This window comes from Artemia franciscana, chromosome 3, assembly GCF_032884065.1.
Source record: "Artemia franciscana chromosome 3, ASM3288406v1, whole genome shotgun sequence".
In the NCBI taxonomy this organism is placed as follows: Eukaryota; Metazoa; Arthropoda; class Branchiopoda; order Anostraca; family Artemiidae; genus Artemia; species Artemia franciscana.
In genome coordinates this window covers 45902111-45920499 of record NC_088865.1, presented here as the reverse complement: position 1 = coordinate 45920499, position 18389 = coordinate 45902111, and the positions used below count along the sequence as shown (strand labels likewise).

The window sequence follows — 18389 nt, the reverse complement described above, 5'->3', positions numbered from 1 at the left end:
ATTTATTAATAACAAAACTACGAGTTTACTAACGAAAGTTGCTAAAGCGGTTTGTCCGTCCATAAATCTCATTCATATCGAAATTAGCAAACGCTAATATTTAGCTACCACTTGACTAATTCATATTAAGACTTCGTTAATTCCAGAGCTAGTTAAAGTCAGCGAAGAGCTTCCTTGAGCTTGGGTAACCAGCCAATCAGAAAGTATAATCTCCAGCCCTTTGCTAAATAAAAAACAATTGCATATAAATCTGAGAAAATGTCTCATCCAAAAGGATACGAGTTAACTATGTGGTAGCGATATCAATAATCAGACGAAAGTCTGAGCCTATAATGTTTCCAGATATTTTTCAAAGAAGACGAAAATAATACGAAATTTTCTATCTCAACTTGTCAGATCCAGTCATTCAAATAAATTTTATGAATGGACCTAGCACAAGCTAAAGGCCTTTTCCACTAACAAGTCCGATCTGAAATTCATGATATGGATTCTTAATATGCCATTCTACGGACAACGTAGATAATGAAAATTCTGTTCCTGACAAGCGAGATGGTAAGTTCATACTCAAATTGTGGTTATGACAACTTTGCTTTAAAAAAAAGTGCAGATTTGAATTTTGAATTTGCCTGGTCTTGGACCGAATTTATAACTTTGCTGTTCTCACAAATCGGAAATGATGTTTAATAAGCCAATTTTATAAACTCATTGATTTTACCCATAATTTAGAATTTAAAAAAAAATCTTGTTCGTCAGTGGAAAATGCCGAAAATTAGTAAAATCTGTGTGTCCGGTAAGCGTCGGTGTTAGCGAATTAAGTGGTGTAACTAGCCCTCTTTTGACCAATAGGTCCGTTGCAACTTTTAACACAAAATACAAAGCGGTGGTAAATTTACATCGATACTATGAATGGAAGCCAGACGGTAGAAGAAAGAGAGGTCGCCCCAAAAACACATTGAGACGATTATATGACCGAGATCTGATGACGGCCGGCACCTCACTAATACCTGAATGGGAAGACGTCATCACTGCGGCACCAATGCGAGACGAATGGAGAGGCTTTGTCGACGCCCTATGCGCCACCGATGGCTCTGGAGGAACTAAGATCTAAGGTAACTATTATATCTAAGACATCTTGCGCGATTACAGGCTAAAAAATCCACCTTAGGCTAAGAAAATTCAGCAAAATGGATATTTTTGTTGCAAAGAGAAAGAAGGTTATCCGCTGACAAAAACCTATAATAGCACAGGTCTAATGTGCAATCTAATTTGTGACATACGCACTCAGTCTAATGTGCATTCCAATTCGTGACATGAATATTCATTGTTTTTAAAAATAGCACTTTGAACATGCTCCGAAATTATCTCCTTTTTAGAATTATTTAGAATCAATTTATTGCCCAAATCTTTGGTTTGACTTAGATTTTAGTTTTACAAAAGGATAGACTTCATAAGCAAACAAGATTTCCCTGGGCAAAACTCATCAAATTATCAATCTGATTACTGGATGAATGGCATCTTTCATTGGTTTCTATCGTGACTCGATAGGAAATCATTGAATAGTCGACAGTTCGTGCGTAATTCTAGAAACTGCTTTTTCTCTTCTTTTATCGTATAGCAGGATATTAATCGTGATACAATAAATCAGAAAATATTAAAAAAAGGGGGGATAGGGAATATTTGGTAGTGCTGCCTAAGTAATGAGCGATATGGGCACAACGTATTATTTATTTATTTTTCTTTTAGAACAGGGCAATTCGTATTGAAGGAGCTGTTGTAGAAAATTCGACAGGGGCTCATTTGTTTGTAAATTGGAAGGGCTTGTACCCTTTTTGATATTCGACAGTTATTGGAGGCCAACTAATACCCCTTCCACATCCACCATTACCCCAAACACATCCAATCAAACAGTTCGTGGTAAAGAACTGTAGTAAGGAGCGACCCGGCTCAATAGTAACAAAAACTCTAAAAAATGGAATTTTGATATCAATAGCTACATAAAAAAAATTACATTTTAATGCTGATTTAAATATATAAGTTTAGTCAAGTTTAATTTTACTCATTAAAAGTTACGAGCCTGAGAAAATTTGCCTTATTTTAGAAAACAGGAGAAAACAATCCCTAAAAGTCATAGAATCTTAACAAAAATCACACCATCAGATTCAACGTATCAGAGAACTCTATTGTAGAAGTTTCAAGCTCCTATCTACAAAAATGTGGAATTTTGTATTTTTTTGCCAGAAGGCAGATCACGGATGCGTGTTTATTTGTTTGTTGTTTTTTTTCCCCAGGGGTGATCGTATCGACCCAGTGGTCCTAGAATCTTGCGAGAGGTCTCATTCTAACGGAAATGAAAAGTTCTATTGCCCTTTTTAAGTGACCAAAAAAATTGGAGGGCACCTAAGCCCCCTCCCACGGTAATTATTGTCCCAAAGTCACCAGATCAATATTCTGAAATAGCCATTTTATTCAGCGTAGTCAAAAAACCTTATAACTACATCTTTGGGGATGACTTACTCCCCCACAGTCCCCGTGGGAGGGGCCAAAAGTTACAAACTTTGACCAGTGCTTACATATAGTAATGGTTATTTGGAAGTGTATAGACGTTTTCAGGGGGATTTTTAGGTACTGTCATCTCTGACAGTATTGTTATATTTCGTATCTTTGAGAAGACGGAGATATGTTGGGGGAACTTTCATTGGAGGAATTTGTCATGGGGGAAGAAAATTTTAATGAAGGAAGCGCAGGATTATCAAGCATTATTTAAAAAAATACAATGAAAAAATAAATATGAAAAAGTTTTTCAACTGAAAGTAAGGAGAAGCATTAAAATTTAAAACGAACAGAAATTATTACGCATATGATGGGCTCACCTCCTCCTAATACCTCGCTCTTTTTAAAGCTAAATTATTTTTAGTAATTTCAACTATTTATTCTACGGCTTTTGTGATTCAGGGGTGATTCTTAAGAAATTGGAGAAAAATTTAGGCTTTACTGTAAAGAGCGAGGTTCTGACAAGGGGGTGAACCCCTTCGTATACGTAATAAAAACATGATAATACAGAAGTTCGCTACGTCAGCTAATTTGTAAGTTACGTATACCTTTTACTAATAAAAACATTCGTAAAAAAATTAAAAGTTCTAGTTGCCTTTTTAAGTAACCCAAAATCGGAGGGCAGCTAGGCCTCCTCCCCCGCTCCTTTTTTCTCAAAATCATTCAATCAAAACTATGAGAAAGCCATTTAGCAAAAAAAAAATATGCAAATTTCGTTTTAATTATTCATCTGCGGAGAGCCAAAACCAAAACATGCATTGATTCAAAAACATTCAGAAATTAAATAAAACAACAAGTTTTTTAAAGGAAAGTAAAGAGCGACATTAAAACTTAAAACGTTCACAAATTACTTCGTATATGAAAGGAGATGCTTCCTCATCAACGCCCCGCTCTTAACGCTAAAGTTTTTTACCGTTTTAAAAAGTAGAGTTAAGAGAAAGAGTCAAACTTTAGTGTAAAGAGAGGGTATTGATGAGGAAGCATCTCCTTTCATATACGAAGTAATTTTTGAACGTTTTAAGTTTTAATGTCGCTCCTTACTTTCCTTTAAAAAAGCTTGTTTTTTTATTTAATCAAAATTTTGAGATAGCCATTTTCTTCAACGCAGTTGAAATGTTTGACAATTATGTCCTTAAGGATGACACCCACCCAGAGCCCTCAGGACAAGGGTTGTAATTTTGTCCTGGGGGCACATGAGGTTTGAAAGGATGATCGTGTAAACTTCAAAGGGGCTCTTTTTGAGCCCTCAAATCTCAAATTTTGAGATAGCTATTTTTGTCATAAAAAAAATTAAAATGCTTATTTAATTGGGTGTCGAAAGGACTACTGCTCTTTTTAATAGTCGAAAGTGATTGGAGGAAAATTAAGCCCCATCCCACACCCACTATTTCCCCAACACATCCAATCGAAATCTTGAGATAACCAATTTGTTCAACGTAGTTGATAGATCCGAAAATTATGTCTTTGAGGATGACCTCCCCCTGCCAGAGCCCTCAGGGCAAGGGTTTAAGTTATGCCCTAGAAATGTGCTGATATAAACTTTGGAGGGAGCTCATTGGATTGATAATCAGAAGTACTAGTACCCTGAGTGATTAGAGGATGGATAATCCCCCCCACCCAGCGCCTCGTATATTCCTGATATGCATCTGACAGAAAATTTGAGATGGACGTTTGTTGTCGTAGAAACTTCGAAAAAGACTCATTCGACAGGAAAGTCAAGGGCTATTTTTAAAAAGTCGAAAGTGTTTGGAGGGCAACTAACCCCCCTCCCCATGCCCACCATTTTACCAAACACATCCAATCAGAATTTGGATTGGAGGGCAACTAACCTCCCTAAAACGCCTGCCATTTCCCTAAACACATCCAATCATAATTTTAAGATAGTCACTTCGTTCGACATAATAGTAAATTCCAGAAATTATGTCTTTGAGAATGAACCCCCCCCCCATACCCTTCAGGGTAAAGGGGTTTAAATTATACCCTGAGGGCATATAAGGTATATATATAGAAAGGATGATCGTAAAAACTATTGAGGGGGCTAATTGGATTGGAAATCAGACGATCTAGTGCCCAGTTTAAGATTCAGAGTGATTGGAGGGTGGATACCCGCACCTCGTATTTTCCCAAAATACAAATGATTTAAATTTTGAAATGGCCATTTGTTGTCTAAGAAACTTCAAAAAGAGCTCATTCGATTGGAATTTGAAAGAGATAGTGCCTTTTTTAATAGTCGAAAGTTTTTGGAGGGCAACTAATCCCCATCCCACGCCCAGCATTTCCCCAAACACATTCAATTAAAATTTTGAGAGAGTCATTTTGTTCAACGTAATTGAAAGGTCCACTAATCATGTCTTTGAGGATACCCCCCCCCCCATACAGTACTCAGGGAAAAGGTTAAATGTTATGCCCTGGGGCATGTAATGCTTATATAGAAAGGGTGGTTTAAAATACATAATTTTTTACTTTACTGATAACAATCCTTTTTTCAGCTGAATATATCTATTGCTCGTAATATTAAAATAAAGATGCATAAATAATAAAAGTAAACACCATTATTACCAAGATTACTGAATAAAAATGTCATATGTATATATATATATATATATATATATATATATATATATATATATATATATATATATATATATATATATAAATTGGTATCTTAGGATATTCTCGCAAAAAAAGACGATCTAGATAGGTCAAAAGTAGGAGAAAACTCGATATCAGTCTTAATATTGTTTTTTCAATTACGTCATATACTATGTTAGTTCATCATATAAGCATTTCTTATTATATCATATAAGCATTTTCTTATATGTTGTCATGCATAGCATAAATAAGATTGGAGAGTTTCCAACGTATCAGTTATTTACATAATGTAATATCTGTTGGAAGGCCAAAAACCAAAATTTGCACCGTCAACACCAATACGAGCCGCTAAAGCAAAGGCCACTACTAAATCGTCAGATATAAAATCTAAAAACATGTCAAAAATAAAAATGAAGAGCAAAGACGCACACGGTTAGAAGAAAAGCGGCAGCGTGTCAAAAATGAAAGGGAAGAGCAAAGAAACACGCGATTAGAAGACATGCGACACTGAACATGTAAGTGAGTCAAAATGAAAGTGAAGAAAGACGTACGCGGTTAGAAGACATACGACACAAGCATGTGAGTGAGTCAGTGAAAATCAACCTGGACAGCGAGAATCAAAACGTGTCAAAATTGAAAATAATAGCGATGATGATTGGGTTTGGGATTTTGACATGGATAAGGTCATCAATGCCTACCATACCTTTATTTAAAAAAAAAAGGATTCAGCGATATGTATTTCATAATGACGAAAGACGAGCCAAGGTAAAACGAACCAAACAAATTGAAAATGATAACAATGGTGATTGGGTTTTGGACTCTACATGGATAAGATCGTCAATGCCTACCATACCTTTGAAAACCAAAACCCCAGACTAGATAAATCTTTGGAAGAAAAATGAGTTCTTGTCCCACCATTTGAACTATGAAAAGAAACAAAGGTTCGGCAATGTGTCTTTCATAGTGAAAAAGGACAAGTCGAGGCAAAAGAACTCTATAGAAACTCTATAGAACGAAATTTTGATAACAATAGATACATGAGAAGAATTAAGGGTGAATTATGAAAAGAATTTGGAATGTTTTGAAGCTGTGTGGAAATGAATGTAAACACCCAATGTCCACACAGGTTGTCAAGGGGGTGCATCAGAAATGCTTCTGGAACGGTTGCTTACTGCTACTATTGTTACCACAACTATTGCTGCTAGGCAAGCTAAGAGTATTAAGGTGAAACCTTTAAGGAATATTTTGGCCGATCTTGAACTAAATCAAAACAAATGCTTCAGGGTATAAGGCTATTAAGGGTATTAAGGTAAAATTTAAGGGAATATTTAGAAGCTATTTCAATAAAATAAAAAAAGTATATGCATACAAGTTTTCAAAAGCGCAAATTGGTAATATCATAGGCAGCACCACTCTGTAATAGCTAGAAGTATCATTGAAACTTTTAAAGGAGCTAATTTGATTCAAAATTTAAAGTTTTAGTGCCCCATTTAAGAGTAAAAGGAGAATGGAGGGTAAGTAGCTCTTCTCCTAAGACAATTTATTTTCCAGAAACATCCAGTCAAATTTTGAGACAGCCATTTAGTTCAGCATAGTACAACGGTCTAGCATCTTTGTCTCTAGGGATATTCGGCACGTCAACCACCAACAATTAGCTTAGGATATGGGATATCTGCAATATCTAAGGAATGGATAATGATCATAATATTCAATCGAAAGATAGTATATGAATCTAATATGTCGTCAAGGTGTATACGAAATATCCCCTCAAAGGTTGATGGCACTTAGATAAAACTTTAAGGGAACGTTAAGGGGATATCGAAATAAATCAACAGTCAATAACTAGAACTGTTAAATTAGAATTACATGTTTTGATATTTACGCTAAAGCCATGGAAAAAAAGAAAAGTGTATACAATGTTAACCAAAACTTTGGCAGATCAAAAAAGAAACATGTTTGTTGTCATTTTCGTTCGTTTAAAGGTTTGATTTGTATATTAAATTTAAATTTCACATTTTAAAATTTATTTATTCATTTATATTAGTCTTTGTTTTGTTTTTGGTTGCCTTGTTTGTTTATTTAATTGCTATTTGTCTTGGGTTTTATTTATTCTTTAATAGTAATTTCTGGTCGACTGCTTACCTTGGACATCCTTCGAATAGAATTCAAGTAGAATTCAGCTCAGAAAACACACTAAAAATATGAATTTTTCTTTATCTTTATTATAAAGAGTTGAAAAAAATACCTTTCCCCCTTGATCTAGAAAATGCATTTTTCATAACTTCATTATAAATATAGGAAAAGAATTTGCCACCTAAATATTTGAGGATTTGTCCCACTACCAGGAATTTACTTAGTGGAGAGGATAGGCCTCCTTAACCCTGGCCTAAATGAAAGCTATCCCTGGAAGTCCAAACTCGGTCCCAGAACTGTAAAACAAAACAAGGCACAAAATTGTGTACCTTTAAATGAAAATTTTTGACTGCACACAATCTATATAATGAGATATGACAAAAAAAATACCCACATTTAGACATAAACTAAGAAATCGCATGCTTTCTAGTGAGTACAAAAACAATGACTGACGCCGTTCTTAAGGGAACTGTCTTGTTACCCACTCTATAGCGTCTACGGCGTAAGCGTCATAGTTTCGTGATAAGCTATGGGCTAGCTGCATCTCGACAACACTGTCAATTATATATAGTAGCTACCTGTGATTTTTTCACTTTAACTTTAGCTGAATAAAGGGTATTTTTTAGGTGTTTCCAACTTAAATGAACGTATTTATATGTTTAATCTGCTAATCTATAAACTGCAGTTGTTATTTGCTTTTTAGCTATTTTTCCAGTACCCTTTATCCCTTAATGTTTTTCCTTATACTAGACTGTAAATTCACCTTGTTATCTCTAATGTAATGAGAACCAGCTTCTATTTCCGTTAGGTTGTTTTATATTGTATTAATTGCTGAGCATTGCCAAATCTGTTGGTTTGACCTTATAGAGAAACATTTCTATTCCAGTTTCTAATACCAAGAATTTCTAATGAGTTTCTTTAGTTTTACCTAAATTTATCTTTTAGTTCTGGACTCAGGCTGAAGCTATTTTGGTTTTGAATTCAACGTAATTTTAGGTAGGAGAAATATATCTTTAGGATTTAGCTGGAGTTTGCTTATAGCAAAGACAAACTTTTTTAACAAACATTACACCATATTTACGAAGACCATTTTCGTTTCTATTTTCAGAATAAGTACATAAGTGACAGAAAGGAAAAGTGGGAAGGAGATAGAAAGAGAGGGTTAAAGAGAGGGAGAAGAAAAAGAGGATAGATAGATAGATAGAGAGAGAGAGAGAGAGAGAGAGAGAGAGAGAGAGAGAGAGAAACAATCTGTGTAAGACATCCGAAGTAATGTATCTTCATAGAGAGAGCCATGGTAACCTAGATCTAGATCTAGGTTAAGTATTGAAGTCACTGAGGTGTTACGCAAGTATCATTGCGCAAATGATTTCAGTAGCCAGTTAATGATCCCATATTTAAAACTGGATGAAAATTATTCACCTTATCGTTTCTTTGGAAGGTATTTCTGAGGACCCTGTTTTATTCCCCATACTTTTCTCTTTTTTTTTTTAAACTCCTTTTAAAGCATGGGATAGGTTACCTCGGCTTGAAACAGCGAGTTCCACTTCTACTGGAAAAAATTATCAATGATTTCACTAGTCAGTTGCCATTAATTTATTTACAACTGAACGACATTGATTCACTTTATTGTTTTTTGGAAGGTTTTTCTGGGGATCCTGTTTTATTTCCTTTGTTTTTCATTTGATTTATCCCCAAACTCCATCTAAAGCCCGGGAGAGATTAATTGGAATTGAAATAGCGAGTTCTACTTCTACTAGCAAGAATTGTCAAAAGCAGCTAAGTCTCCCTCACTATTTTTCATCCTCAGTACCTATTGCAGGCAAACATGGCATCAATATTATTGTTTTTATTTGTCTTTGTTTGTATTACGCGCGTTTTTTTTTTTTTCGTTTCTCTCTAAGAGTAATCATATCCAACTACTGCCCATAGAATTTTGGGAGGGGTTACTTGGAATTGAAACAACGAGTTCTACTTCTACTGGCAAGAATTATCAAAAGCAGCTAAGCCTCCATCGTCATTTTTCATCCTCAGTATCTATTGCAGGCAAACATGGCATCAATATTACTGTTTTTATTTGTCTTCGTTTGTATTACGCACGTTTATTTTTTTTATTTTTTGTTTCGTTTCTTTCTAAGAGTAATCATATCCAACTACTGCCCATAGAATTTTGGGAGGGGTTACTTAGAGTTGAAACAGCGAGTTCTACTTCTACTATGGAAAATTATTTTTTACCCCTAGTGCCTATTGCGGCCAGACATGGCCTCAATACTATTATTGTTTTTATTTCTTTGTCTCTGTATTGAGTTTTACTATTGTTCTGTCTTATTTTGTCTTGTTTTTGCTATGGGTAATCAAATCAAACAACTGGCTATAGAATTTTGAGAGGAATTACTTTGAGTTGAAACAGCAAGTTCTCTTCTACTAGCAAAAACAATGAAAAACCAGTCAGGCCTCCATCACAATTTTCATGTCCAGTACCTATTGCAGCGAAAAATAGTGGCAATAATGTAATTGCTTTTATTTCTTTTAAATTGTATTGACCCTGTTTATTGTTTTGTCTTTTTCTGTTTTTTTTTGCTTAGGGTAATCAAATCAAATTACTGACCATAGAATATTGGGAAAGGCTACTTGGATTTAAAACAGCGAGTTCTACTTCTACTCTCAAAACTGATCAAAACCCAGCTAGGCTTCCTCCCGCCATTTTCACCCTCAATACCTATTGCAGCCAAGCATTGTGGCAATGTTATTATAGTTTTTATTTTTTTTTCTTTGTATTGAGAAAGAAATTTAATTGGACTAATTTGAACTATTGTCTTTTTGTGTTTTATCTAATTAATTTTTCTATTTATTTATGCTGGTCTTATCCAAAGAAACCTGACAACCACTGTTGTTTACACTAAAGTTTCACTGCTATCTGACTCTAAAATATTTTCTTGACTATTCTAAAATAACATTTAGCACTTAAGGAATTCTACGTAAAATTTGAAAAATTTACGCTTCAATCTGCTCATGTGGAGACGATGAAATTCGTTATCCCCTCCTCTTTGAATATACTAATTATTCCATTCCTCGGCCGATTCTGATAAAGCGTTTAAATCCGCTGTTAATCTTTTTTCCTTTCGATTTGTATTTGCCTAGTGTTTGTAAATTTCCTCGGTCGTTCATAGTTGATTTCTAAAGGAATATGTTTATTATTTAGTTCGCAGTCTTTTTTCCTTAGTTGATTTTCCTTTTGTATTTTGTCCTGTTTATTTGATCTTTCTTTTATTGTCAATATGTACCTTTTTGCAGCTGTAGATGTGATATTCCCGGTTTCCGTATCTAAAAATTTACTTCCCTAAGCAATATTTGTTGTTGCAAATGAAATATACCACCAATTACTTTTAAATAAAACTTGCATTATTCATGGTAATGAACTATAAGTAAAGAGTAACCCTTGTCATTAGTAACTAACAATATATGAACTTTGCTATTGATAATAGCATATACACTTACATAACGTGCTTTTAGTGTTGATTTGCAGAATATATAAAACCAATGTGATATTGCTAAAGATTGTTTTTAAGAGAAGATGCTATGCCCTTAGGTAAATGTGTCAAGCCTTTTTTTTTTTAAGATACAAAATTTAGGAGTTTCTCCAAAAAAGATCCTCGTTTTTCTGTTCTATTTTTGTTTTTGTTTTTTTAGAATGTCGGGGGAGAGCATAATCGAAACAACAATTTTACTTTTACGAATCCTTTTGATTAACCAAAGACAACACAACGCTGGAAAGAGCTGAATTTTGTTATTTTGGATTGCAAAAAAACAATTTTGGGCCTAATAGGGCTAAAATGCCATCAAGCCAAAATTCTGGAAGAGTCAATGAATTTAGTACTAATAAATGATGAAGACCCCACTTGTTTTCCATAATACAAATAACATAAGGTAAAACAACGAGTACTATTTTAGGACAACAAAATATTTTTTTTAGAAGAATATTCCGGCTCTGTGTCTAAGAACCGTCATTGGCAAAGAACATGTTTTATTGTATGTGAATTGTTATTGTAAGTCGTTTGTTTTTTTTTAAGACAAGGCACAGGCTATTCATTCCAACTCGGCACCAGGGAGCTGTTGCATGGTTTCTGGAAAAGCAATCTGTCCTCGATCTGTTTAAGAATTTTCTTGATGCCACAACTTCTTTCACATGTAGCTATATTTTCGGAGCCCGCCTAGTAGTTCTGCATCGTTCTTCATGACGTTCTGCCACGACTTGATCTGACAACGTGGCTTTTTCTTTGAGGATTAGAGAAGCACTGCAGTAAGGACTTGATATTAGTGCAGTAAGGACCTGCATTGCAGTAAGGACCTCCTCTAGGCGTCGCATTGCATGGCCTTCAGATGCCTTTTCTTGATTATACTTTACATTGTAAGTTTTTTCCACACATCTTCATGGGCTCGTGGTTGTTGATTCGTTGCAAAGCAGCAACCATGAATTTAAAAGCTTATTGCAAGTCTTTGCAGAAGACATACAATAAAATAAGTGACCATTAAAAATAAAAATAAAACTAACAAAACAGTAAAAATCTCAATAAAAATAAGCTTCTGATTTGTTTTCATCTGAATGGATTACTTAGTTTTGTGTATGTTTTTCAGTCCTGGTTAAACTTCCTTTAAATTATAATGCCAATACTATTTTGATTTTCTAGTTTTAATGGTCACGTATTTTATTGTAAATTTTATTTTGCATTTATCATTTATTTACTGATGACGGCTCTTAGATATAGAGCAGAGATATTCAACTAGGAAGAAAAACATTCTCAGTAACTTAAAATAATTTCTTGCTGTCTTCCCTTTTTTTATAACTTTGTATTGTTGAAAAACTGTTTACGAAACTTCCAAAATTTGTTCCTAAGCATATGTGCAGTTCATAAAAATTAAACAATGGTTTCATCAATAGCTGGAACTTACTTTAGGCTAAGTCAAAGTTCATTGTAACTGAAAGTTGAAACACTCACTTTGTAACAAACTGTGTTTTGAAGAATACTTCCCAAACAAAGGTAATTCAGAAACGATAACTATTATTCAAATTCAATTTATTAATAGCTTGTAATTATTAAAAAAAAAGTTGATTAAACATTTCGTGGTAACGGACTGTAAGTAAGAAGAGACACGGCTCAATAGAAACCGAAACCATAAAAAAACAGAGTTTTGACACCAATTTATGTATCAAAAGAATTCGCTTATTAGGCTGACTCGAAGTATTTAAGATTAGTTAAGTTTAGTGTTATCCATTGAAGGCTACGAACCGAGAAAATTCGTCTGATTTTCGAAAAAAGAGAAAAAACTGTCAGATTCATCCTAGCACAGATTCTATTGTAGAGGGTTCAAGCTCCTATCTGCAAAAAAACGTGCAATTTTTGTATCTTTCGCCACATATTCCAGATGCTTGTTTATTTGTTTGTTTTCTGTTTCTCCAAGTGATCACATTGAACCAGTGATAGTAAAATGTCAAGAGACGGCTTGTTCGAAAGGAAATTAAAAATTCAAGTGCCATGCACTTTTTAAAGGCACTTAAAACATTGTCTGGCACCTAGCCCCCCTCCCACACTCCTTTTCCCCAAAATTGTCCAATAAAAATTTTCAGAGTCATTATATCCAGCACAGTGGAAAAGTCCCATAGCTATGCCATTGGAGATAATGCCCCCCAGAGCCTCTGAGGAAAAGTCTTTCACTTGTAAATCTACACATTGTTTACGGATAGTATTTGTTATTGGGAAGTTTGCATAAATTTTTCGAGTAGGAGGGAGGGAATTTTATGTTTAGGGACTTTTCACGGAGAGAATTTTCCACAGAGAAAGAAGTTTCTGAGGGTTGAACTTTTTAGGGTAAATTTTACTCTGGGAGGAATTGGCCCAAATTACTTTACGAAATTCTTTTTAATTGTCTTACTTTCTCTTCGTCAACTCAATCATACATGTGAAGATTTTAAAGGTAATTGTACCGGGTAAATTTTCACCGGGATTGAATTGTCTAGAGGATCTTTCCGTAGGGGGATATTTTTCCTTGAAGGTCCAGCAAAATTTCGGGGCATTATTTAAAATACTATCAGGCATTAAATTAAAAACCTTTTTTTTTAATTGAAAGTAAGGAGCAAATTAAAAATAGAACGAACAGGAATTATTGAGTATATTATGAGTGTTTACCCTTCTCAATACCTTGCTCTTTACGCAAAATTTTGAGTTTGCCCCAATTCTATAAGAACGACTCCTGAAACATGAAGGTCGTTAAATAAGAACAATAAGAAGCTCTTTAGAAAGAACTAAATAACTGTCGTATTATACGTTTGTATCTAAAAAATTTGTACCTATAAAACTCTCGCTTTACAAATAAAGATGTCCAATTTCACTACCCGAGATTGGCTCTTTTCAGCCAGTTTGTCATTCACATTTATGGCCATATATTTTTCAAACTGCTTTTGATGGGGTTGGGGGAAGGGGTGAAGTATCTCATTTGGAAAATAACAGGCTGGTCGTTTTATATATGATTTTATAGGTCAAAAGTGAAGATTATACGATTTTATTGGTGCAATATCCCCCCTCTTTTCGGTAGTATTGTTGCAAGATTAATTTTCTGACTCGCCACTATAATAACAAAGTTCTAGCTTTGTTGCCTTCAAAAAGTTATATATTTTAATTCATTCTAGTATAACTGCATCCCAGTCCAACCTCCAATACAGAAACAATTTTCTTGTTGTTCACTCTTATACTTCTCAAGAAACTAGAAATAGTGATATTCATGGTTATTATCCAAGTTTCTTGTAATTCATTCTTAAATTAATAACGAGGGAGAATAATTAATAAGAAACAAACTTTTCTGATTGTACTAAAGAGTGAAGTTGGAACTTAAAAAAAGGAAAAGGATTGCTTCATAGTCTATGTAACATATAGAAGCAAAACTATATGAGCAGTTTTAACAGATATGAGTAGGCAGTTAGGCTTACTGCTATTATTTACCTATGTTTGTAAGGTTGTGCAAAACACACAATAGTGTAGGGTTGCTTGTAGTACAGAAACAAGTCAATTAGAATATCTTTTAAGAATTATAATAAAGCATTTGTGTTTCTTATGCGTGATTTTTTTGCTTTCAGTAAAGCCCTAGTTTTGCAAAATCTCATAATCGGCAGTCAGTTTGTTTGTTGCACTTCCATAGATATATGTCTCATAGGTTGCTTAGCAATAAATTCTGTTTGTTTTAAGTTTCAACTCCAGTCTTTATAGTCTATCACAAAGAAATAGTTTTCTTAATTATTTATAATATTTTTGTTGTGCAGTGTTGTACAGTTATGTTTTGCAAGATTCTCTTCATTGTGTAGACTCGCCCAAAGAGTCGCCCATTTATATAAAATACACCAAGGCTTCGTAAAACTGCTAGGGGTTGGCATTGAATCTTTCATTTGGAAAAAAGAGGATACCGGAAGATTCAAAAGTGCATTATTAAGCCCAGCATTTCTAGCTTTCAGTGATGCATGCATCAAGTAGTGATACATGCATCAAACAGTGCACTAAACAGAGCATAAGACATCTAGCTTTCAGTGATGCATGCATCAATTAGTGATACATGCATCAAACAGTGCACTAAACAGAGCATCAGACATCTAGCTTTCAGTGATGCATGCATCAATTAGTGATACATGCATCAAACAGTGCACTAAACAGAGCATCAGACATCTAGCTTTCAGTGATGCATGCATCAATTAGTGATACATGCATCAAACAGTGCACTAAACAGAGCATCAGACATCTAGCTTTCAGTGATGCATGCATCAAGTAGTAATACATGCATCAAATAGTGCACTAAACAGAGCATCAGACATCTAGCTTTCAGTGATGCATGCATCAATTAGTGATACATGCATCAAACAGTGCACTAAACAGAGCATAAGACATCTAGCTTTCAGTGATGCATGCATCAATTAGTGATACATGCATCAAACAGTGCACTAAACAGAGCATAAGACATCTAGCTTTCAGTGATGCATGCATCAATTAGTGATACATGCATCAAACAGTGCACTAAACAGAGCATCAGACATCTAGCTTTCAGTGATGCATACATAAAACAGTGATACATACATCAAAACAGTATAGCCGAAGCGGAATCAACTTCCCAACATTTAAAGGAATATATTTCGAACAAGCTTGCAATATAAATATTGAAAAGTTGACATTTTCTGCTACCGACACAATTTGGATATAAAGTAAAGAATTACATCCATATGCTAATAAGCCCGAAATAAAATATTTGTCAGAAGAGACCTCTGTTAAAAAACTTTGAAGGTAATGACCTGAAAATTCATTTAATCATTCCATATCCTCTCCCAATCTCTTAATTTATGTAATACCTTAATAAGAAACAGCAGGCTGAGGGAGGAAACAGTGGTCTTATTTTTAAGACGATAACTGAATCTAATAGCAAAAAAGAATAGAGACATAATTTTTTTTCGAATTAAGTAAAAACCAACGTTGAATTTTAGAACTGGGGCTCCTAACATATTTGCTTTCTACACAACATTTCAAATTTATGTACATGCCTATGGATAGATCCTTTAGCACAAGAGCAATGTGATTAAAAGTCTGAATTTTTAGAATAGTGGCATGATCACGATGTGAATGGCAAGTGGTAAATGAAACGCTTGCCGTTACGAAGTGGCTATATTTATTCTTAAATACTTTCAGGAAATCACTGAGTTAACATTCAGTAGGAAGAAAAAATATTTCCTTTTCTTGAAATGAGCTGATTGATTTTGAAATGAAAGCACAGAGCATCTTGACTCTGTGTTCCAGTGTTTAGAGAACAAAACAGATAACTTGGTTACATTTGCCCGGCAATTATCAAATGACTGTATTTTATTTCAAACTAAAATCCTTTTTATGAAAGCAAATGTCAAAAAATAAGTGCAAAATGCTTAGTAATAAAGGGACGGTACCAACTGCCCTTAAATGTCAAATTTTCTGTTCGCTTGAAGTTTTTAGGTCGTTTCTTTCTTTCATTTAAAATGTGTTTCTTTATTTAACAGCACAACAAGCTGTATAGTAATTCGAGTAGTAATTGAGTTGACTTATTTTGTACAGATTACATAAATTCAATGGATAGATCATCAAACTAAAGTACAAGATCATTATGTGCTGTCCTTCCGCAAAAGTTTCAAACGAAGTCACTTGCTTACCTTTGTAAAGGTGCCTTGACACCGCTGAAAAGCTCTAATGACGGCAGGGGAAAAACTCCACTTGCCATGCATGTTACATTAACTTTATTTGGCTCAGGTTTGAAGTGCCATATCTTGAAATCTTTCGCTGGTGCTAGAAAATTGAGTAAACTTAATTTAGCCCTTTTTTATGAGAAAATAATGGTTACTAGGAAGGTTACTGCTCACGTAAAGATAGTATGGTACTAAACCACACTAAGAGCTGTTTCATCCAAACTTGAAAGCAATTGCCTGCCGAGAAAATGGGTTTCAAACTTAACTAGAAAAGATATCTACATTTTTATTATGTGTCTTCGCTTGTTGTTTTCAAGCAAGACTCATTGAATAGCCTCTGTTCATATAGAATATTCCTTGGAACATACTGGAAATGGAATAATTTCTTGGATCCTTTTTTCTCTCTACTGTAAAGCATGGAAAGTGGAAAAAAGAAAAAAAAATAAGAAGAAAAATACGAATAAAAATTACTGTTTGAACTACTTTTTGAGATTGGCTAGAATTACCAATTGGAAATTGGTGGCTGTCTGTTTTCATATTCATTTAAAAAAATGGGACATTGGAATAGAAAAAATAACAACGTTAAACTGAAAGAAGACAAAGAGGTAAAAAAAAATCAAAAAACAGCTTTATCTAAAATATTAGAATCGAACACTAAAACCCCATAGCTTACCAACCCCATGTTTACCAAAGTTACCTAAAGGACATAATTGGATTTTCTTCCTTTTTTTTACCATATCTTCAACACAAATGCTCTTTAAATTATTGCAGTTTAAAGCTGTTAGCCTAGAGATAGATTATTGTTCGTGTTCTTCCGGAAAATTCTTTTCTCCATGAAGTAAATTATTCAAAGAAATCAAAGGAGAGAGAAAGAAGAAAGATTTGAATTTGATAATATGCAGCCTATTTGTAATGTGGGTACAACATTGAAAGGAATTCTTATGCAATTTTGTGGCATAAAATAAAAAATAAAAGGACTAATCCATTTGAAACTAAAACTTTTTCACCTTGGAAAGAAATATGATGCCTTAACCCTCCGTAAACAAATAAAGAAAGAAATACGTCGGGCTGCTTTTCGTTATGGTAAGAATAAAGTAAATTATTTAAAACAGAGCAAATCTCAGCAATAGTTAAAGAAAGTGAAAGAAATAGGGAGTTGCTTATGCAAGAACCTCGATTTTCTTCTGGATGAACCACCTGAACAGCCAAACAATGAGCATAGTATACACTTAGCTAGCATTGTGCAAACGTTCTCCCATCTCTCGGGAAACTATCTAATCGCTGAAACTCCAAAAGAAAAAATCTCAGAAATTTCAGCAAAGCAAATAATAGAGAGAATACACAAACTAAAAAAAAACTAGCGTTTGTCCCATTGATATGGGCTAATAAAAGAGTTCCAATTGAGCTAATAAAATAATCCGTGATAAACTATCAACGCCCCTTGTTAGCATGTTAATGATATTAATAATTCCGGATGTTACCCGTCATGCTGGAAGCTGGGCTATATTGCTCCAATCCAAAAAAGGAGGCCTGAATGGTTTTACTGGAGTACGACCAATCACCTGGATCCCAGTTTTCTCAAAAATATACGAGAGTTTTTTACTTATTGGTGAAAGGCCGAGATTCTTGAACTTATTGATTTACATTAGTTTGGGAGCCTGAAGGAGACATCTGCTTCACACTACCTTGTCAGTCTTCTTGAAACCATTCTTAAAAACCTTGCAAACCCTAGTACTTGGTTGAATCAATTAAGTTTAAAGTGAATCCCTTTTTAGTTAAAATTGTTGCCTAGTTTGTAACAAATCGTTCTCAAGAGCTTAAATATCAAAATATTTATTCCGATTCCCCTTCCTATCTTTTGTGAGTCCCTGGA

At 34.3% G+C, this 18389-nt stretch overlaps 1 protein-coding gene across 2 annotated transcripts in view; it reads right to left on the bottom strand.

Annotated features, from left to right (window-relative positions):
- Positions 1 to 18389, bottom strand: part of LOC136025323 (uncharacterized) — a gene marked incomplete at its 3' end in the record, with an annotated part of 112309 nt that overhangs the window by 19494 nt on the left and 74426 nt on the right. For both annotated transcript variants that reach the window (XM_065701234.1, XM_065701235.1), the window contains 1 exon segment: positions 16484 to 16616. In XM_065701234.1, coding sequence (XP_065557306.1) covers positions 16484 to 16616 — 133 coding nt within the window.